This window comes from Armigeres subalbatus, chromosome 1, assembly GCF_024139115.2.
Source record: "Armigeres subalbatus isolate Guangzhou_Male chromosome 1, GZ_Asu_2, whole genome shotgun sequence".
NCBI classification, from domain to species: Eukaryota; Metazoa; Arthropoda; class Insecta; order Diptera; family Culicidae; genus Armigeres; species Armigeres subalbatus.
The window spans coordinates 57,663,412-57,685,683 of record NC_085139.1 but is presented as its reverse complement, the minus strand read 5'-3'; the positions used below and the strand labels follow the sequence as shown (position 1 = coordinate 57,685,683).

The window sequence follows — 22,272 nt, the reverse complement described above, 5'->3', positions numbered from 1 at the left end:
GACAACTTGTGGAGTCGCCTACACTAGATGCGGTTTAAAAAGCTGTTAAAGAGCTGAAAAACAATAAGGCTGCGGGGAAGGACCAGCTCCCAGCTGAACTTCTCAAACATGGCAGTGAGCAGCTTTATGAAGTTCTGCACCATATTATGTCGAAAATATGGGAAGACGAGGAAATGCTTGCTAGCTGGTTGGACGACCTCATTTGCCCTCTCTTTAAGAAAGGGCACAGACTGGAGTGCGCCAATTACCGAGGAATAACCCTCCTTAATTCGGCGTACAAAATTATGTCCCGTATTTTATTTAACAGAATGCGACCGCTGGAAGAGTCCTTCGTCGGCGAATACCAAGCAGGTTTTCGTGAGGGCCGATCAACGACGGATCAAATGTTTACCATGAGACGAATCCTTGATAAATTCCGGGAGTACAACTTGCAGACAATTTATCTGTTTATTGATTTCAAGGCGGCGTACGATTCAGTGAAACGGAAAAAAATATGGCAAATTATGCTTGAACATGGTTTTCCGGCGAAACTGATACGGCTGATTCGTATAACGTTGGACGGATCGAAATCAAGTGTAAGGGCTGCGGATGAAATATCGACGTCATTTGTTACCTTTGGATTAAAGCAGGGTGATGCACTCTCGAATCTACTGTTATGCTCGAGGGAGCGATTAGGAGAGCTAGTGTGCAAAGAAGCGGTACCATTATTTTATTACACGATCGTATATGCTCCTGGGATTTGCGGGCGATATCGATAATATCGGGATTGAGCGCCGTGCCGTAGGAGAGGCTTTTGTGCCTTTTAAGAGGGAGACAGCGAGGATTGGAGTTACGATCAATACCAGCAAAACGAAGTACATGGTCGCTGGTAATCAACGTGGGTTCATTAGTGGTGGTGGTAGCAAAATGGTGCTGGATGATGAAAAATTTGAAGTGGTAGAAGAATTTGTGTACCTTAGAACATTAGTGACGTGCGATAATGATGTTACCTGCAAGGTGAAAAGGCGTATTGCAGCTGCAAATAGGGCTTATTACGGACTTCGTAACCAGCTTAAGTCCCGTAGTCTGCAAAAGAAAACAAAACTCGCGCTGTATACTACTCTGATTCTTCCGGTGGCTTTATACGGCTATGAGACATGGATGTTAAAGGAGGCTGATGATCGCATGAATCGCGAATTGTACCAGGTGTATGAAGGGCTGGATATTATTAAGCTTATACAACACGGCAGACTACGGTGGGCTGGTCACGTTGTTCGTATGCCGGAAGAACGTCAAGCGAAGCTAATATTTAGTAGAGAACCCGGAAGAGACCGCAGGCTTCGTGGAAGGCCACGTACACGATGGCTTTTTGCAGTTGAAGAGGACCTGAGGGCGCTCAATGTTCAGGGCGACTGGAAGCGATTGGCCCAGGATCTAGTCCAGTGGAGAAGGATACTCCATTCGGCATAGGTTCATCGAAACGAGCGATCTGATAAATAAATTTGGATCAGTTTAATAATGTACAGAGGAAAATTAAAATTCAATAATTTTACAATCAAACCTTCATGCCAAACACTGTCAAATGCTTTCTCTATATCAAAAAGAGCAATTCCAGTCGAATATCCTTCAGATTTGTTGAGTAGGATTAAATTCGTAACTTTTAATTACTGAATGCCCGTGGCGAAAACCAAATTGCTCATCAGCAAAAATAGAACCACAGAGAAGTGATGATTCTCGCTTTGTTCTCGCTCATTTTGTGTTGGAAACCGCACAGCTGTGTAGAACTGTGTGTTGAAATACATCATCAGAACCAATGCTCCCCGCGTTTTGAGCTTTTTAAAAAATATCTCGTCACGAATCAGTTCTTTATTATGACAGCTTGCGAGAAAAGTCTCTCGCCGTATGCTTTTCATGATTTTCCAACGCATTTAAAAAAATGTTTTAAAAATAGGCCTGGGGCGAACGCCCGAATTGTGGTGCAAAATGACCCAAATGCATGTAAAATAATGGTGAACGCATGGTTGTTTGTTTTTTCTTAATGGATTGAGCAACAATCTTACTGGTAAGGTGGAATAATCGTAAATCGTTAATCTTGAGTGAATATGAAGGGATTTTGCTCACTTTTTCCAATGGAGCTCAATAATGAATAACTATTTATGGATTGTAATGGTAATATTCGTTCATAAATGTCCTACAACAGATTATATTCTCAGTGATTTTATAAGTGAGGCCATTTCGCCCCAGAGGTGCATTATGCACTGTTCTCCTCTATATGAACCGGTGCCAGCGAAAGTGGTACATGTTACAATGAGTAAATTTTACAGGAGACGCATTTTTCCAAAAACATGGAAAATAAAATTCAAATTTGCAATTTTCTGCTACTCAACTGCACCAACGTGTTATGACTGATGTGCCTAAAGGCAGTAATGAGAAATTTGCGATGTTTCTTGACAAATTTTAAATTTGTTGAAACAAAATGCACATGTACCACTATTAATAGGAATAAAATGCAACAGAAACCGAAAATCGTTGCCAGTAAAAGTGGTACATGTACATTAATAAAATTATTTTAAATGGCAGTAAACCATCTTGAAATTCAAAATAGACTTAAAATCTGTAACGAAAACATCCATGTTGTCAAATTTTCTTATCAATAAGCTGATTTTAATGGGTAGAACTGTACATGTACCACTTTTCCTGGCAACGAAATTGGCATTGTGATATATACCAGAAATTAAAAAGTGCATATCTCCAGATTTAGTTGTAGGAAATCACTTTTTCGTTATTCCCTTACTAGATCTTTGCTAACAGAAGCCGTTGGTGCAAAAAACTCAAAATCGACAAAAATGGTTTATGTACCACTTTTGCTGGCACCAATCATTGAAAAATCAATTAATTAAAAGTCAAGTCGCAGGAAGCTTTAGTTTATAGACGGATGCGGATGGACCCGGATTGGAGAACCAGCATTCGGGTTGAAAGCTTGGGCGGAGCTCGGTTGAGTGTTCGGACGGAGCCCAGTTTCGAGGCTCGGACGGAGTCTGATTGAGCTGACCAACAGGGTGATGTCGGGTGGTAGTGAAAAGGCTGTAACTCAAGTCGACCGCCCTTCCACTAGTCACTGTTGGTAGCGGATTAAAACCGGGTCGACAATATACTGGTCGCGACATTGAGAAAAACACGATACAGCATAAAATCAATACCAATTTTCAAAACGACTTATTTGCCTTTGTAAAAAAAAATCCAACGTCGATTTGACGAATCTGATAGCACTCCCACGCAAATCAACACCATTAACAGCTAGCAAAAGCCTTATTGATGGTGTTGGTTTGCGTGGGAGTGTTATCAGATTCGTCAAATCGACGTTTGAATTTTTGTTTACAAAAGCAGATAAGTCGTTTTGAAAATTTGGTATTGAAATAGACATTCCTCTATTAGATAGGGGAAAATGTTTTGGAGAAAAATGTTTGAATTCCTTAAGATGGATAAAAAATAAATAAAATCATGTACACCCTAGTGACAAAGTAGTGCAACAATCAAGTCATTTCTTTGAATAAATTTTTGAATATTCTACCATTCGCAAACAAATAAAGAATAAAAAAACGGCTGAGTTATTAGCTCGTACTTTTTGGCCTCTTTTCGTGACGGTTCCAAATTTGAAACTTTCGAATGACCCCCCGTTTCTTACCTAAGGACGTAATTCTACGTCAAAAGTATTAAAGTGAAAAGTTATTCAGGCAACGTACCCTAATAATAAAATTCCAATCCTGTGTCAACAGTCAACACCCGATTCATATGCCGTTGAATGCAGCTTATGAGAATCTCGATTTAATATGTTTAGACAGCAGCCTTTGCCAATTCAACGAAGGCTTCTTATTTTATTATCATTGTGTCGTTCATTCTTTCAAAAATTTTTTTTTCTATTCTTCAGCTAATAATAATTACATCTCATACAAACTTTCCAGAGAAGAAGTCCAAAAGGTGCTGGACACCGCCGACCGCATGGAAACGTTCGGCATCGGAATTCTCATCGTTGTCCTCATCGTGTCACCCATCATAATTATTCTGGTACGGAATGCCGTCGCCACCATACAGATGTACGCCGTCAATCTGGCACAAAAAGCCAAAGAACTGAAACGAGAGAAGCGCAAATCCGACTCGCTGCTGTTCCAGATGCTCCCGCCCACGGTGGCCACCCAGCTGAAGCAGGCACAAACCGTTCCGGCGGAATACTATTCGGCCGTTACCATCTTTTTCAGTGACATCGTGGGCTTTACCGAGATAGCGGCGGAATGCACGCCCCTGGAGGTATGTGAATATTGCAAGAATCGGAATTTTCAGTTTTTGTAGGGGTTCGGACCATTTGGGTAGCACCACCTATTCCCGTCCGCAACGTTTATTACTCGGGCGCATTAGAACCGAATCAAATCAAAATCAAGTCATGTGGTTGGAAAGCAATCGAGTAATGAACGTTGCGGACCTGAATAGGGGTTGCTGCCCAAATGGTCCTACTCTCTATGTCTTGAAAGTCTAGAAAGAGGCATGCATATCAGATTTACAGAGTAAGGTGCAGCACTTTAATTTCAACAAATATAAATTTCTCATGTTTTCTTTTTTTTTTTCATTTAGAATGTTTTCTTTTATTGATACTCTACCGATGATATTTTTATTCTGCGTAGAAACCTACTTGTTAGTTTTGAATGGTGTTTTACGGATACGAAAATATCTGGAATTTTGATAATCCGGAAATGACACTTCTGTCTCAAGGACTTCATCTATATCAGATGCCAAGCGGAAATGCAAAAAAAATCTATATCCATCATAGTTCTAAAGCCGCCATTGAATCCACGATATATAACAAATACGAGATTCATCATCAATCACTCGACACGTTCATTAATATTTTTCTCCCGCGTTTGTCTCTCCCTACACGCAACCGGTTTTCCGCTTCTACAGGTGGTCTCGTTCCTGAACGCCATCTATCGGATGTTTGACGAACGCATCGAGTGCTACGACGTGTACAAGATCGAAACCATCGGGGACTCGTACATGGTCGCGTCGGGCCTCCCGGTGAAGAACGGTGATTTATTTCCCCCTAAGCTTTGTTCTGATGGCATTCTTCTCATATCACCAATTAAAAGGCTTGCCTTGCACTTGCGGACTTTTCCATTTCACAGGTAACAAGCACGTGTCGGAGATTGCAACCATGGCGCTGGACCTGCTGGACGCGTCCGGGTGCTTCAGCATTCCACACAAGTGAGTGCATGGGTGGCTGTACGATGATTGAGATACTGAAATTGCTCATTATTTTAGATCCAACGAGCCGGTAGAGATACGGGTCGGAATCCATACGGGGCCGGTTGTGGCGGGGATCGTCGGAACCAAAATGCCCCGGTACTGCTTGTTCGGAGACACGGTGAATACTGCGTCCAGGATGGAGTCCACCGGAGAAGGTACTGTAATTAAATTAGACAATACTCCATTGCCCACCTGTCTGTCGATTTCATTCATGCCTTGCATTGCCGTTGGAAGCCGAGCGCACATTAGGGGCCGTGCACTAATTACGTAAGGGTTTATGATGGGAGGGGGTCTGTCTTTTTTTTTTACCCTCCATATATTAAAACAAAATTTGTATGAAACAATCTTTCATGGCGGAAGGAGGGTTCGAAATACCCGGATAATCCCTTACGTAATATGTATATGGCCCCTGAGCACGATTCCCATTTTCCCGTTTGATGTTTTGAAACTGAAAATCATGATAATAATAAAGGCTCCCCCAAATCGAAGCGATCGTCGCGACGTCGACAACTAGTAGCCGCGACTCTATTGCTGAGTCGCTGCATTCAATGTTCCATTTACAGAATTTCAGTCGCCAAGCGACGGCGACAGGCGCGTCCCGTGTGTTTGGGGAACCGTAATTCCCTTACACCATTGACAAATTGGCGAACGCATCGCTTTGCCTAATTACGGCAGTGATGTTTCCCAGCTGTGGGAGAGTAGTCGTTGAACTCTACTTATGAACTCACTTTAATTTTGCTCTCGCAATATCAAGGGTATTTGGAACGGTCATTCGAATAAAATAAGCTCAGAACCATACACGGTTGATTGCAAAAAAAAAAACACCCATTATGGTTAGAAGTCTATTTTCCCATTCAATGAGGAAACCCGATTCACAAAATAGGTATTTATTCCTTCATTGCAGAAGAATAAGTTTCTGACAAGGTGAGTAAAATAATTACCAATTTTGGAACAAGGAATTCATGAAACTTAATCAATGAATGTGAAAAATAAAAACCTTTTAATTGTTTCTATTCTTGCCTTTTTGCCTTTCTCGTACACCAAGGTGCAACGAAAAGGCTATACATTCACTTCCAAGACGATTTTGTGGTAGAAGGCCCGGAGACCCATGGTGTTATATACCAATCGACTCAGCTCAACCAATTGAGATGATGTCTGTCTGTATGTGTGTGCGTGTGTGTATGTATGTGCGCAAAATAAAACTCACTCATCTTTTAGACACTTATCTTGATCATGTTGCATTCCATGGGGAATCCTGTCTCATTAGTTTCCTATTAAAATTGGCCAAATCGAACTGTGGGATCAAAAGCTATGGCCAAAATACGATTTCTGTACAAAAAAAAAAGGGGTTGTATACAAGATACGACCGCTCGACGTAAACTAGGTAACACCAAATATAGTACACTGAACCAATTATTCCGCTCTATATATAAGAGAAGGAACCATCCCACAGGGAGGGTCTAGCAGCTGGACCACCCCATTCATACACCCCAGTTCCGCAATTGATAATACCCTAAAAGTAGGCAATTATCAAGGATTGGAACGCGCTGTATAGGGGATGCATGATGCCTGAAATTTTTCAATAGTTTAGCGTTGATACTCAAAAGTTTCAATACTACTGGAAAATTGGTACAGAGTGCGAATCGATTGAAATATAAATCTTTAAAATCCATTGAAAGATAAAGGACCTATAAATGTTACAAATCTTACATGATTTCGTGACGGTCCCCAATTTTGAAATTTTCATTTTACACCCTGTTTACGAGTCTTCCCCTTAGACATACACAGAAAAAATAAAGAACCTAAAAAAAAAAGTTTAAAGAACTCAACTTTGAGTTCGGAGTACAAATTTTTAACTCAATATTAGATAGTTTTCTCACTCCCTCTCATGAATGATATTATAAACAAAGAGAGCTGCATCGACCCAACGTGTGCTGTTCCGTGGAAGAAGCTAAATTTGAGTTGTTTTCACCATAGTCTCGAGTGAGTGAAAATAACATAAATTTGAGTTGGTGAAACTTCATAGTGGGTGAAAATTCAACGCGGGAGTACGAGTAAAGGCAAATTACTTACCGGGTTTTTTTTCGCATTTAACCTATTTTTGGCTTCTTCCACGCAAGGGCGGATTTGAGTGAAAGGAACCATAAAGTGAGTTGTTTCGCGGTTCCGTGTAGTTTACGTAAAAAAACACGCTAGAAAATACACTCAAGTCTTTTTAGTATATATAATGCACGAGAAAGGCACAAACACCGCTAGGTGGATGAATCAGGGTTTTTGTAACAATTATGCTTGACAGGGCAAGTGAGTTGAACAACTCAGTTGAATTCAATTGACTTGCCAAAAGATGATCCTGTTCAACTTTCTTTTCCTTCAAGTGAGTTGAATGGAGGTGTTTAGACAATCAATTCGCTCTAAATTCAAGCGACTTGTTCAATTTACTTGCCCTGCCTAAATGTAGGATTATGCTACGTTTTGACAGGGCAAGTGAATTGAACAACTCGGTTGAATTCAATTGACTTTCCAGAAGTTGAACATGTTCAACTTTCTTTGCGTTCAAGTGAATTTATTTAAGTTGTTTACACGTTCAGTTCGCGTTCGATTCAAGCGACTTGCTCAATTCACTTGTCTAGTCTAAATGTAGCATTAAGGCTTCCCCAGACCTAAGCGAATTCATCGCCGCGACGGCGACAACTAGTCGCCGCGATTCGATCGTTGGGTCGCTGCAGGATATGTTTGATTTACGCTTCCATACCAACGGCGACAGAATCGCTGTCGCCAAGCGATAGAATCGCGTCGCGACTGTCACGTCGCGTGTGTTTGGGGGAACCTTTATGGAAACGACGAATCAATCAATAAATCAATTGACATGAGTATCGTTTGGCGCATTAACGCACATTAATGTTTGCTTCGTCAGATGTAAATATATTTTGGTTTTCCTTCTGGTCATAACCTCAAAATTGATCTGTCGTCACAATTATTGTAGAAGAGTTAAACCACGTTAAATAATATACACCCAGTTTTTTTTTACACGGTTGGAATTTATTAATTTCTCGGTTAACCCGAACTTTCACAGCTTTTTAAATACCACCTGAATTTTCTTTGATTTTTTGTGATTTTTTTTCGTGGGGTTAACTCATTGTTTCGTTGACGCTGAAGGTCTCAAACGACTAAAACCAAAACGTGTAAAAAAAACCTGGGTGTACGGAAACATTAATCATTTTAACTCAACTCGGCCACTCACACATTCGGACGTGAGAATCTCTATTGAGGTTTGGCATCTCATCGAGCACCCACATCGTCGTTATTTGGCGGTATACATGAAAGAATGTGCCGGCTGAGCAATGATGATATTAAGGATCCACAATTTTCGCAATTAAACGGAAGAGCATTCCTCTGGGTTGTATTGATATCGGCTGTGCTGTTTTGCAGCCTCGTGCACAGCCATCATCGTGGCAAGGATAAGCTTTGTAATATTATTTTATGTGATATTTTCTTGTTTTCGGGAATCAAGGTAAAGCGATCTGGTGACGAAAACCTAGTTAATTGAGACAATAACAACTTTGGCATTAGTGGCTCATTCTCACAAAAATCGTTGGTTTAGTTTCCTACGTTTCGGCCCTTGGTCTCGGTTTTCCTCAGGGATCTACAATTTTGACGTAAACTACGTCTAAGGTAGGGACGTTCCGATACTTCAAAATATCGATATTTGATTCGATACGATAATCGAATCAAAGTAATGTATCGATATCACCGATATATTGGAATTTAAATATCGATATATCGGAAAATCATATGATATTTCAGAAATGAGAATATTTATAATATATTTGTTATAGTTATTAGATTATTTTTTTCGTATTAACGTTTCGTATTAACGTATTGTAAAGGCGTAATACAATAATGATTGGAATAGACTTTTTTCTCTATTACTTAATCCAATCTGCTTCTATAGTGTGCAAGTCCAACAATTTTCGGCAGCGACGTTCATGGTAGTTTTAACCGGTAGTGGCGGTGTTTTTTTGCATGACACTGACCTCAATATTTTCCGTTCGCTTGAAAAAAATCATATGAAGTTTTGAGAAATTTGCTGAAATACCATTGACATTTTTTTCTGTATTTCTCTTCAAGTCAATCTGATTTTTAAAAACAGAAAATTCTCTCTTCAGAATTTCCACGTAAGTTTCTTCTTAATTTCATTAAAAAATCAGAATTTTTACGGAAAAATCCATTGGAATATTCTTAGGATTAAAAAAGGAAATTCTCTTAAACTTTCACGAAAAATTATCTGAAACAATATGAAATTCCCAGGAATTTCGGCAGGAAATTCTCTTCGATTTTTTGGACATTCTTCAAAATTGATTTTATCATTATTGATTTATTGGCATTTATCGGTGAGTACAACATCTAAAGCTCAAAGTAAGAGGGAGCGCAACAATGAAGAACAGTATGGATAGGTGTCACAAGCGAGCGACGAGTATGAAGCGAACAGAAATTGAAAATTTTTTTTTTTTTTTTAGTAGAGGGCCAGTTGTGAGAACAGCATTGTTGAAATCGCTGTTATTCTGCCTAATGCCAATAAATCAATAATGATTGAGTCATGTACGGTGATCAAAAAACTTTCCCAATTAAAATTGATTTTAAGGAAATTCTCCTTCATTCCTAATGAGCATTCTTTTGAATTTCGTCAGAAAATTTTCATTTGTTTTCAAATTCTTCCAAATTCTCATTTCCACAAATCTCTTTCTAATTCCTAAAGCTATAATTTATCAAATTTACCACGTCAAATATATAATTGAATTCCCGTGAGGATTCAAGGACCAGCGGCGTGACAGTTGTTGCCCAACGGCGTGTCAATGCAACGTGTCGAGTAGCCAAAACCATTTGGCAGCGCACACCACACACTATCCATTTTGAAGAATTTTCTTTCACAAAATATAATGCCATTTGTCGATATCGATATGACCGATATATTGAAAGCAAAATATCGATACAAAAATATCGGATATCGAAACAAAAATATCGATATTCCGATATATCGGAAGTATCGGAACGTCCCTAGTCTAAGGGGAAAACTCAGATACAGGGTGTAAAACGGAAATTTCCAAATTCGAGACCGTCAAGAAATTAGGATCGATTGATTTTCACGATGATCACGATGGATTTTCGACATTTGCTTATCAATCGATTCTGAAACTCTCCAGCAATTTGCCAATTCTATTGATACTATTGATTATCAACGTTAAACTAACTAATTTAGACTAACTAAAAACTAATTCAGAAATAATCAATCCCGTTCATAAATCCCCAACACGGACATCAGATTGCAGTATTTTCATTCTGGATGTCACGGAGAGCGGACCAGGGCGTCTAGAAGCGGTCCCAGTGACAACGGCTGTGGTGGTGCGGATGACATTTTTTCGCGGTCGGGGCAGCAGCAGCACATCATTTGCATCCGTGTTCCATCTTCGGCGTATCTTGCAATCGACGGCATCCGTTGAGCCGAATCATCGGATAGCGGTCGCGCAGCCCAGTGGTTGCTGTTAATAAGGCACAGAAGTGGAAATTAATCGGTTCCAGCAACAAACAATCGGTTCTTTTCAGGACCATCATTATATTTGGGAGGAAGGTTAAGTTGAAATAATTTTTCTAAATTGCAACCGCTAGGAACTGGAGAATTTTCTAGCGTAATTCGGAGTTATATGATTTTAGTGATTCAGAAAGTTGATATTAGAAGAACTTTCTTCATAGAACAAATCATAATTGTTTGGCATCGGTAGCGGAATCATAGGATTAGTGCCGATCCGAGCATAGGCTGTCAGCAGATGATTGCTACAGCAATTTATTCACTAATGTGGCGTTTGCAACGATTTGGATGTTGTCGACACTACATGAAATTTTCCCGCGAGACTCTAACTTTGTATTTTTCCTGTTGATGATTCTGTTCCGATATGAACTTTATTCAAAGCGCAACGCTAACGTTGGTAGTTGAATCCCAAGCAACTGTCGGAAGGAGACGATGCAAACAATTGATTCGCATTATGACTGAAGAAAATCGTATGGCGTCAGTATTGATGTTTGCTACAATTTTTTTTTCACTATGCCGATTTGCCTGTCGTCGGTAGAAAGTAAAGTTTTCACGCAAGATTTCGAATTTTGTTCTGTCGCTATGAGTGATTATTAATACACATTGTTAAAGATAAATAGGTTCTTTGGAAATCACCATTTGTTCTAGAGGAAGTTGATCTGAAATTAATTCTCTTCACAATCGCTGGACAACGACAGATAGTTCAGTCGTAAAGAATCAGCGAAATCATAAGCACCCTTCGGAGGAAGACGCTGCAATGGACTTTTGATTGGCATGGGTGGAAGGCGTTTCAGCGATAAATTATCGCTTCGGCTGTCGTCGGCGAAAAGTGAAATTTTCACGCAAGATTCTTACTGAAAAGTGTTGACGTTGCAGCAATTCACCGACGACCGCCGCCGATGCTGGGATCGTTCTCCGCGACAGCTTGAACAAAATGTCCCGCGCGCGCGGGAAGCACCTTTCTTGTAATTAATAAAGGAAGCCCATTAGTCCCGGCTCTTTGTTATCGATATGAGTGCAAATATTATTTGCAACCATAACACTTTACAAAAGGGCGTGGCTACATGTTTTACTTTATTGCTTACATGAAAGCTGCTTTCCCACGCGCGTGAGCTATTTCGTTCGATATATCGCGGAGAGGGTAGAGCAGTCCCAGCATCAGCATAGGTGCGCTTCATTTGGTCGAAATTTCGTGAGAAGCGGCCCCAACGGTTATCTATCAGCATCGGTGGTGGTCGTCGGCGTTCTTGCTGCAGAAAATTCGTTCCCATCGATGGTGTTGGATGGCGCTTCCAACGGAAAGGTTGCGCACAAATTCATTTGAATCAAGCTTTTTGACCGACCTTCCATTATGATTACATTTCAGAAGTCTTCTGTCACGTCATGAATGGAAAACCAATCAAAAATACGGATTCTGAAGTCGCTGGGGCGCCCCCAGGGAACCCGTAGAGGGGACATTTCAGTTTTGACACCAAAGCTAGCCATATGGTTCGTTTTTTCATGGTTTTCTATCAGGAAGCGAGGTATGAGTATAAAATGGACCATTGACGGCTTTGACCGCTTGCGGGACCTGTAGATTGTCTCCGGGGAACCTGTGGAGGGGACATTTCAGTTTTAGCGCCAGAACTGGGCATTCGACGGTTCGTTTTTAATGGTTCTCTATCAGAAAGTGAGTTTAGAGTATAAAATGAACCATTGATGGCTTTGACCGCTTCCGGGACTTACGGATTGTTCCGGGGGAACCCGTAGAGGGGATATTCAAGTTTTGGCTCCAAATTTAGTCATTCGACGGTTCTTTTTTCATGGTTTTCGAATGACTTCTGGTCATCGAACGACTTCTTCTGGCACTAAAACTGAAATGTCCCATTCTACAGGCTCTCCTGGAGCAATCCGTAGGTTCCGGAAGCGGTCAGAATCGTCAATAGTCCATCTTATATTTAAACATCGCTTCCTGATCAAAAACCATGAAAAACAACGGTCGAATGATTAGTTTCGGCGCAAAAACTGGAATGCTCCCTTTAGTTGGTAGGTTTCAGAAGTGGTCAGAGCCTTCAATGATCCATTTTATATTCATACTGCGCTTTCTGAAAGAAAACCATGAAAAAGAGCTGTCCAGTGACCTGTTTTGGCGCTAAAACTGAAATGTCTATACTTCATCAGATTTCCTTGGAGCAATGCATAGGTTCCGAAAGCGGACAAAGTCGTCAATAATATATTCTATAATCATACCTCGCTTCCTGATAGAAAACTATGAAAAAAGATTTTATTAGATAATTTACAATGATATTATTATTTATTCAGACTAAGGCCGAAGTGGCCTGTGCGGTATATAAGAGTCTTCTCCATTCGGCTCGGTCCATGGCTACTCGTCGCCAACCACGCAGTCTACGGAGGGTCCGCAAGTCATCTTCCACCTGATCGATCCACCTTGCCGGCTGCGCACCTCGCCTTCTTGTGCCCGTCGGATCGTTGTCGAGAACCATTTTCACCGGGTTACTGTCCGACATTCTGGCTACGTGCCCGGCCCACCGCAGTCGTCCGATTTTCGCGGTGTGAACGATGGATGGTTCTCCCAGCAGCTGATGCAACTCGTGGTTCATTCGCCTCCTTCACGTACCGTCCGCCATCTGCACCCCACCATAGATGGTACGCAGCACTTTCCTTTCGAAAACTCTAAGTGCGCGTTGGTCCTCCACGAGCATCGTCCAGGTCTCGTGTCCGTAGAGGACTACCGGTCTAATGAGCGTTTTGTAGATAGTCAGTTTGGTACGGCGGCGAACTCTATTCGATCCGAGCGTCTTGCGGAGTCCAAAGTATGTACGATTTCCAGCCACTATGCGTCTCCGAATTTCTCTGCTGGTATCATTTTCGGCAGTCAGAAATCCAGAAATCCGTTTTCGTGCATTAGCTGCCATAGCTGGTCCCGATCGATTGTATCATATGCGGCTTTGAAGTCGATGAATAGATGATGTGTGGGCACGTTGTATTCGCGGCATTTCTGCAGTACTTGGCGAATGGCGTTCGCCCATAAAACCCGCCTGGTACTGCTCCACGAACTCCCTTGCAATTGGTGCTAGTCGACGGCATAAAATTTGGGAGAGTACCTTGTAGGCGGCGTTCAGCAATGTGATTGCGCGGTAGTTGCTACAATCCAGCTTATCGCCCTTTTTGTAGATGGGACACACGACACCTTCCATCCACTCCTGCGGCAAAACTTCCTCCTCCCAAATCTTGGTAATGACCCAGTGCAGCGCTCTAGCCAGTGCCTCACCACCGTGTTTAAATAGCTCTCCTGGTAGTTGGTCAACTCCAGGGGCTTTGTTGTTCTTCAGCCGGCCAATCTCCTCCTGGATTTCCTGAAGATCCGGAGCCGGTAGAATTATATCCTGCTCGCGTTCCCCTAGGTCTATCACCATACCGCCATCTTCGTCTGCTACATCGCCATTCAGGTGCTCTTCGTAGTGCTGCCGCCACCTTTGGATCACCTCACGCTCGTTCGTAAGAAGGTTCCCGTTTATGTCCTTACACATATCGGGCTGTGGCACGTGGCCCTCATGTGAAAGGTTCAACTTCTCATAGAACTTTCGTGTGTTATTAGCGCGGTACAGTTGCTCCGTCTCTTCACGGTCTAGATCTTTCTGCTGACGCTTTTTCCTCCGGAAAATCGAGTTTTGTCTGTTCCGCGCCTGTTTATATCGTGCCTCGTTCGCCCTCGTGTGGTGTTGCAGCTTTCTCGCCCATGCCGCATTCTTCTCTTCTACTAACTGCTCACATTCGCGCTCAAACCAGTCGTTTCTCTGATCCGGGGGCACCGTGCCAAGTGCAGCGGTTGCGGTGCTACCAATGGCGGATCGAATATCTCTCCAGCCATCTTCAAGAGACGCTGCGCTGCGCCTAGCTGCTCTTCCGTTGGGAGTGCCACTTCCAGCTGCTGCGCGTATTCTTGGGCTAGTCTACCGTCTTGTAGCCGCCCAATGTTAAGCCACGGCGTCCGACTTCGACGCGTGTTGTACACCGTCGAGAGTTTTGAGCGCAGGCATACTGCAACGAGGTAGTGGTCGGAATCAATATTCGCACTGCAGTAAGTGCGGACGTTCGTGATGTCGGAGAAGAATTTACCGTCGATTAGAACGTGGTCGATTTGGTTTTCCGTTTCTTGGTTAGGTGATCTCCATGTGGCCTTGTGGATATTTTTGCGGGGAAAGAAGGTGCTTCGGACTACCAATCCGCGGGAGGCTGCGAAGTTTATGCATCGATGGCCGTTGTCATTCGATACGGTGTGCAGACTATCCGGTCCGATGACCGGTCTATACATTTCCTCCCTTCCTACCTGAGCGTTCATGTCACCGATGACGATTTTGACGTCCCGCAGTGGGCATCCATCGTATGTCTGTTCCAGCTGTGCGTAGAACGCTTCTTTCTCGTCGTCGGGTCTCCCTTCGTGTGGGCAGTGCACGTTGATGATGCTATAGTTGAAGAAACGGCCTTTAATCCTCAGCTTGCACATCCTTGCGTTGATTGGCTGCCACCCAATCACGTGTTGGCGCATCTTACCCAGCACTATGAAGCCGGTTCCCAGCTCGTTGGTGGTGCCACAGCTTTGGTAGAAGGTAGCCGCTCGATGCCCGCTTTTCCACACTTTCTGTCCTGTCCTGTCGACGAGACGGACGCAATGAGAAAACAGAACTGTGTAATAAAAATCCTATTCGACTAGATGCTGATGTCATATTAGAAATTTGGAGACAGTACTCGTCGACAGAAAATCCTTCCACATGCTATGGCATATGAGCAAATCAAACCACCTTCCTTTTGCCAGTGGAGATATATCAGCTTCCACACTGATATTCTTCCCTCCCCCTTCATACGGGAGTTTGGCAGAAGTAAGGTCGTGTGATATGTGCCATCACAAATATTGCCCTCCACTCGCTTTCAAATCGACTTCTATAAAAACATTCTTCATGCCTGCCGTATCCTAACGGAACTATCAATTTTATACTTTCGCCTCTAATTCTATCATGAACATGTACGTCCAAGTTTGGAAGATGATATTAGCATTTCCATATCATTGTAAATCGTTTAACTTCACGTAGAAGTAACACACACAAAATCATTAATTTAGATTAATAATTATTTGCGAGCGTCTTAGGGGAAAATGTTCGACTAATAAAACGATAAACAACACACTGAATATGTCCACAAGTGGTGAATGAATTACGTATTTATGTAGATACCAAAAAACGAATTAGTGGAAGTAAAAGGAAGACATTTTTTTAAACCGTGTTTGAAAAAAGATCCGTCGTATGACTAGTTTTGACCTAAATCCGAAAAGACCTTTTTACAGGTTCTCCTGGGAGTAATCCAGAGGTCGCGGAAGCGGTCAGAGTCATCAATGATCAATTTTATATTCATAGCTCTCTTCCCGATCGAAAACCATAAAGAACGAGCCGTGGAATAACTAGCTTTGGTGCCAAAACTGGAATGCCCCTTTTACGGGTTTCCCGGGGACAAGCCGTAGGTCCCGGAAGCGGGCAAAGCCGTCAATTGTACATTTTATACTCATACCTCACTTTCTGATAGAAAGCCATGAAAAACGAACCTTCGAATGACCACTTTTGGGGGTAAAACAGAAACTTCCCCTTCTACTGGTTCTCCGGGGACAATCCACAGGGCCCGGAAGCGGTCAAAGCCGCCAATGGTCCATTTTATACTCATACCTCACTCCCTGATAGAAAACCATGAAAAACGAACCGTCGAATGGCTAGCTTTGGTATCAAAACTGAAATGTCCCCTCTACGGGTTCCCCGGGGGTACCCCAGCGACTTCAGAATCCGTATTTTTGGTTGGTTTTTCATTCTTGACGTGACAGAAGACTTCTGGAATGTAATCATAATGGAAGATCGATCAAAAAGCTTGATTCAAATGAATTTGTGGCCTGGTCCATTTTAAAACTCCCGATCGGAGCCGATTCTAAACAAATGCCCATATCTCACTTGATTCGAATTTAAACATATGGTTCCAATCAGTAAGAGCCCTACTTTGTGGTTACTAATATTATTCTGTTTTCAACCACAACTTATCCTAATACCCACCACAAATTTACGGTTCTGAATCTACCTTCGAAAAACCCGGAATTTCTCCGGTATCCGATGGCCATGTCGGCCATTGTCGGTTCCATGAACATATGGTGAAACCACATCAAATTTCTAGTTCAGGCATCTCTGAATTGTCCAAATCGGATAATAATTTACATAGTTACAACACATCTAATTATGCCTTGAATTTGCCTATCCCAGTTATTTTGGACATCCCCTGTATATTCATATGAATAGTAAATTGGTAATGTGATCGCATTTTGATGTGAACTACGTCTAAGGTGGAGGCTCTGATACAGGGCGTAAGATGAAAATCTCAAAATTGGGGACCGTCACGTAATTATGTAAGATTTTAAACGTTAATCTTTACTTTTGATGGATTTTTGAGATTTATATATCAAGCGCTTCGGAAACTCTTCACCAATTTGATAAGTTTTATTGAAATTTTGATTATCAACGTTAAACTAGTGGAAATTTTAATTCTTTCCAAACCCAGTAAATATTCAGACCCAATCAATAATCCTGTATCCCCAAGACGGACATCAGTTTGTTATAAGTTACGGTCCTTTTCGCCCATCGCTCCATTTCTCTATGCATAAAAGCTCTTGTCTCGGACGCGCGCGTCATTTTCATTCGAGCATTTTCAGAGAGCGGACACGATGCTTCATTTGTTGCCTTGAACCAGCATGGGAGGTGAATGTCGGGCGGAGAGTGGATCATGGCGTTGGGTAGCGATCTCAGCGACAAAGGCATCCCACAGCGATAGGCGGCAGTCAACGATGGTAGAGCGACGGTCGGGACGGCAGCCTCACGGGAGTGAAAATTTCGTCCGGTTGCGGTCCAAGCGACAAAGGCTGCCGCGTTGATGTTGGTCGCGTCGTCAATGGTGGAGCTGCGGTAATTGCTGATAGTCATTTAAAGTAAATCGATTCTTTTGATGACCATCATTATCTTGGAAAAATGTTGTTAAGCTGAGAGGATTTTTCCAGAGTGCAACCACTAGTGACCAGCACACTCTTGGCTTTCAGTAAAATCTTCTAGCAAGATTATGAATTTGATTATGTTCTCTTAGTGATTTCCAATGCGAAAAATAACAATATAAAATTGACTCGAGACAAACTTCTATTAGTTACGCAGAACTGCAAGAAAGTGCAAATGGCGATGGCGACAGTTCAATCAAAACGATGCCGTCAGTAGCAAAATCACGAATTCGCTTTGTTCACCGAGATGCGCCTTCAGCGATTTGACGGTAATTATCCTTGATTACTGACATTTTAATGGTTAAATTCAGTAAAGATTGCAATTTAACCTTACAAAATATTATTTGCAATAGAAATACCCAAATTTAGTTAAGCTCATTTAGAAGATTTTTCGAAAAAAAACAACAATGAAATTGAATTTTTTAAAGTGAAAACCCTAACAAATTGAACAAACAAAACTAAACTTCTCATATTATACATATTTCGAGAATTTAACAAATTTGGCTGAATTACATAAATATATCAGTTACTTTCAAAAAGTAAATTTTAAATTGTCGTATTCAACAAATTTCATGTTTTGAATATTGCTCGAAACCAGTGTTGTCTCATAAGTAATTAAAAGAGCAATATTCATGAATGATGAGACTTGCTAGATTCTTCATTTCACCAAACTGTTTTACGTAGTTTACGTCGGGCGGTCGTGTCTTGTACACAACCCTTATGATTTTTTTTCCAAAAGCACCATAATAAATAAATCTTTGATCATAGGCACCTTTCAGTCCACCTTAATGACAGCAAAGAGTACACAAAAGAATGTTTGTACGAAAAAACTGATGTTCTGAAAGCTTTTTAAGGTCACTCCTGACGGAATCCAAGTTTCAAAGTGCTCGCGTTTTCGAGAGCACACCACTCGATATGGAAGCAACGCACAACTGTCATTTTTGTTGATTTAGCTTTGCTGCGTCGCAGCATGCGTGAAAAAATAAAAATGACAGTTGTGCGTTGCTTCCGTATCGAGTGGGGTGCCCTCGAAAACGCGAGCACTTTGAAACTTGGATTCCGTCAGGAGTGACCTTAAGGGCACTCCTCACGGAATCCAAACTTCAAAGTACTCACGTTTTCAAGGGCACACCACTCGATACGGAATTAACGCCCAACTGTCATTTCTATTTTTTCACGCATGCTGCGACGCAGCAAAACTGAAAAAATAAAAATGACAGCTGTGCGTTGCTTCCGCATCGAATGGTGTGCCCTTGATAACGCGAGTTCCTTGAAAATTGGATTCCGTGAGGAGTGCCCTTAAACGCCGGCAACGCGGCGGCGATGTTTGCACTTGTTTTGTTAATTCTCTTGACATTCAGTTCATCATAGGTTTTATGTGATTCAGAATAGCAAAACTAAGAAAAGCTGACATTACATGAGGTCATAAAGTTAATTGAAAAATGATTTCTTGTCAAAGTCTGGGGGCGACAGGCTTATCCACAGTGCCGGACTTACTCACATTTCCCCTAGTTTTTATCTAAATAAGCACAAATTTACGGATGAGACCCAGAACATGAGACAGAATCCAATGGGTGATGTGGAACAAAATAAATTTTTTGAACCATGGTGCACCCTGAATCAATATTTTGTGGACTTAAATAACACCTGATAACATTTCAAAATCTACTTTATTTCCAGCACTCAAAATTCACATTTCCACTGAGATGAACGATGAACTAGTCAAAATCGGCGGCTTCAAAACCGAACACAGGGGACTTATCGACGTGAAGGGAAAAGGCTTAATGGACACGTACTGGCTTACCTGCCGGGAAGGTGCAATCCCGAACCACCACGGAGAGGTAGCCTGGTACGCCGATATGCAGCCGGTTTATCTGAAGATTGTTTAAACAGAATTAGCAGTGCACCGATACCCAAGGATACAAATTACAATTCGATGTAAGAATACAGAGTACACAAACACCCACAAACAATGGCCGAAACAATACACAGAAACTAAAGCCTTATATTTAAGTTCCATAGTTATTAAGTTTTACTTGTATGACAGGACATGAACGGGCTCCAGGTGTGTGGACAAAGGAAATATTTACACGTTAAACTTATTACTCCAATATGACGAGGGAAAGAATTTTTGGAGGGTAATAAACAAACTGATTGTTCAATTAGTAATGCATAACTGATTACAAATAAATTGCTGACTGTATCTATCTAAATGTTTCCTAGTTTATAATGCGTGTCCTTCATGTGATATAACATAAAAAACAATATACAATAACATGTGTAATGAATCACACTTATGTATGTGATGTTGAAAAAAGGAGAGATTATACAATAAAAACAGAAATGTTCCATCGAAAATTTTGTGCTTTATTTCGATAGGATTGAGCAAGAACTGTTCATCCACTTTGGTAAGTTTGGAATAAGCCCGTGGGTCCATCTTATTTTCTTTGTACTGCTCCACTCCTGTTGTCACATTGCAATCGAATGATTTCTCACCATCTTTCCCAGGATGATGCAAATGGGCACAATCCCATCCCAAAAGGTTCAACACGAGGATCGAACTTGAGTCCACTGAGTGCTTCTTGGGAACGGAACAATCGAAGTATAACAGGCTATGCATATTATCGACTGATGAGCAGAGCTTCATGAATAAAGTTCCTGAAATCGTGAACTATTATCATGGTTTCATGATCTGACAAATTCTATGATTTTATGAGTTTATGTTCATTATCATGGATATGGATTTGTTTCTGTGCAGGAGCCCCATACCGCAGTATCGATAACGAGACACTGGCTAGCAGACGCGTCGTGCTGCTTCTGGGACCGCCAACGTTTGGCTTGATCCTAGTTATCACGTTCATTACCTTCGCTTTGCAGTTGCTGACTGATAGCACCTACTTCTTGTTAATGATACGTCGTTCGCAAAACTCACGATTTTCACTTTCCTGGGCAGCCGCAGTGTCAGAACTCCATCATACATTCCATTCCATTCCATTACAGACGGTTGGACCGAGTATGGAATCTTGAGGAATACCCGCTGTAAAACACATGGATTTTTGCCATTTGTTCGTGACGTTCGCCGGCTGCATACGGTTGATCAAGGCGACGATGGATCGGGTGATGTGCGTAGTTCGAGTTTCAGGGGCATTCTCGAGTCCCTTCGAAACGCGTAGAGGGTTACGGCAAGGCGATGGTCTTTCGTGTCTGCTATTCAACATCGCTTTGGAGGGAGTAATACGAAGGGCAGGGATTGACACGGGTGGTACGATTTTCACGAAGTCCGTCCAGTTATTTGGTTTCGCCGATGACATTGATATCATGGTACGTAACTTTGAGAGGATGGAGGAAGCCTACATCAGACTGAAAAGCGAAGCTAAACGGATTGGACTAGTCATCAACACGTCGAAGACGATGTACATGATAGGAAGAGGCTCAAGAGAGGTCAATGTAAGCCACCCACCACGAGTTTCTATCGGTGGTGACGAAATCGAGGTGGTTGAAGAATTCGTGTACTTGGGCTCACTGGTGACCGCCGATAACGATACCAGCAGAGAAATTCGGAGGGGCATAGTGGCTGGAAATCGTACGTACTTTGCACTCCGCAAGACGCTCCGATCGAATAGAGTTCGCCGCCGTACCAAACTGACTATCTACAAAACGCTTATAAGACCGGTAGTTCTCTACGGACACGAGACCTGGACGATGCTCGTGGAGGACCAACGCGCACTTGGAGTTTTTGAAAGGAAAGTGTTGCGTACCATTTATGGTGGGGTGCAGATGGTGGACGGTACGTGGAGGAGGCGAATAAACCACGAGTTGCATCAGCTGTTGGGAGAACCATCCATCGTTCACACCGCGAAAATCGGAAGACTGTGGTGGGCCGGGCACGTAGCCAGAATGTCGGACAGTAATCCGGTGAAAATGGTTCTCGACAACGATCCGACGGGAACAAGAAGGCGAGGTGCACAGCGGGCAAGGTGGATCGATCAGGTGAAGGACGATTTGCGGACCCTCCGAAGACTGCGTGGTTGGCGAAGTGCAGCCATGGACCGAGCTGAATGGAGAAGTCTTTTACGTGCAGCACAGGCCACTCCGGCCTTAGTCTGATAATAATAATAATCGTGACGTTCGCCAAGACTGTGCTCTGGAAGTAGCTTTTTTTGATATGACAAAGATAGTCTGGAGCCCGCATTCTGTGCAGTGTTGCGGCAATCGCCACAAAGCTGGAACTATTGAACTCTATCGTAGCCACTGCGCAGTATCAATCTCCTAGTCTCTTCCGTTTGGACGCCTTCTCAGCACTCTCGAGCACTGTTCGAATTGCATCTACCATCGATACTCC

General features: G+C 42.2%; 1 protein-coding gene across 2 annotated transcripts in view; it reads left to right on the top strand.

The window, feature by feature from the left end:
- LOC134205379 (adenylate cyclase, germination specific) overlaps positions 1-20,274 on the top strand; it is a 110,374-nt gene extending 90,100 nt beyond the window's left edge. Inside the window, exons 3-7 of one of the 2 annotated variants that reach the window (XM_062681748.1) lie at positions 3,942-4,284; positions 4,933-5,056; positions 5,154-5,232; positions 5,290-5,429; positions 19,611-20,274. In XM_062681748.1, the coding sequence (XP_062537732.1) occupies positions 3,942-4,284; positions 4,933-5,056; positions 5,154-5,232; positions 5,290-5,429; positions 19,611-19,819 (895 nt within the window). In that variant the 3' untranslated portion in view covers positions 19,820-20,274. Of the gene's footprint in view, positions 1-3,941; positions 4,285-4,932; positions 5,057-5,117; positions 5,233-5,289; positions 5,430-19,610 lie in introns of both variants that reach the window. The other variant, XM_062681013.1, reaches the window with a different exon arrangement.
- The last annotated feature ends 1,998 nt before the right edge of the window (positions 20,275-22,272 follow it).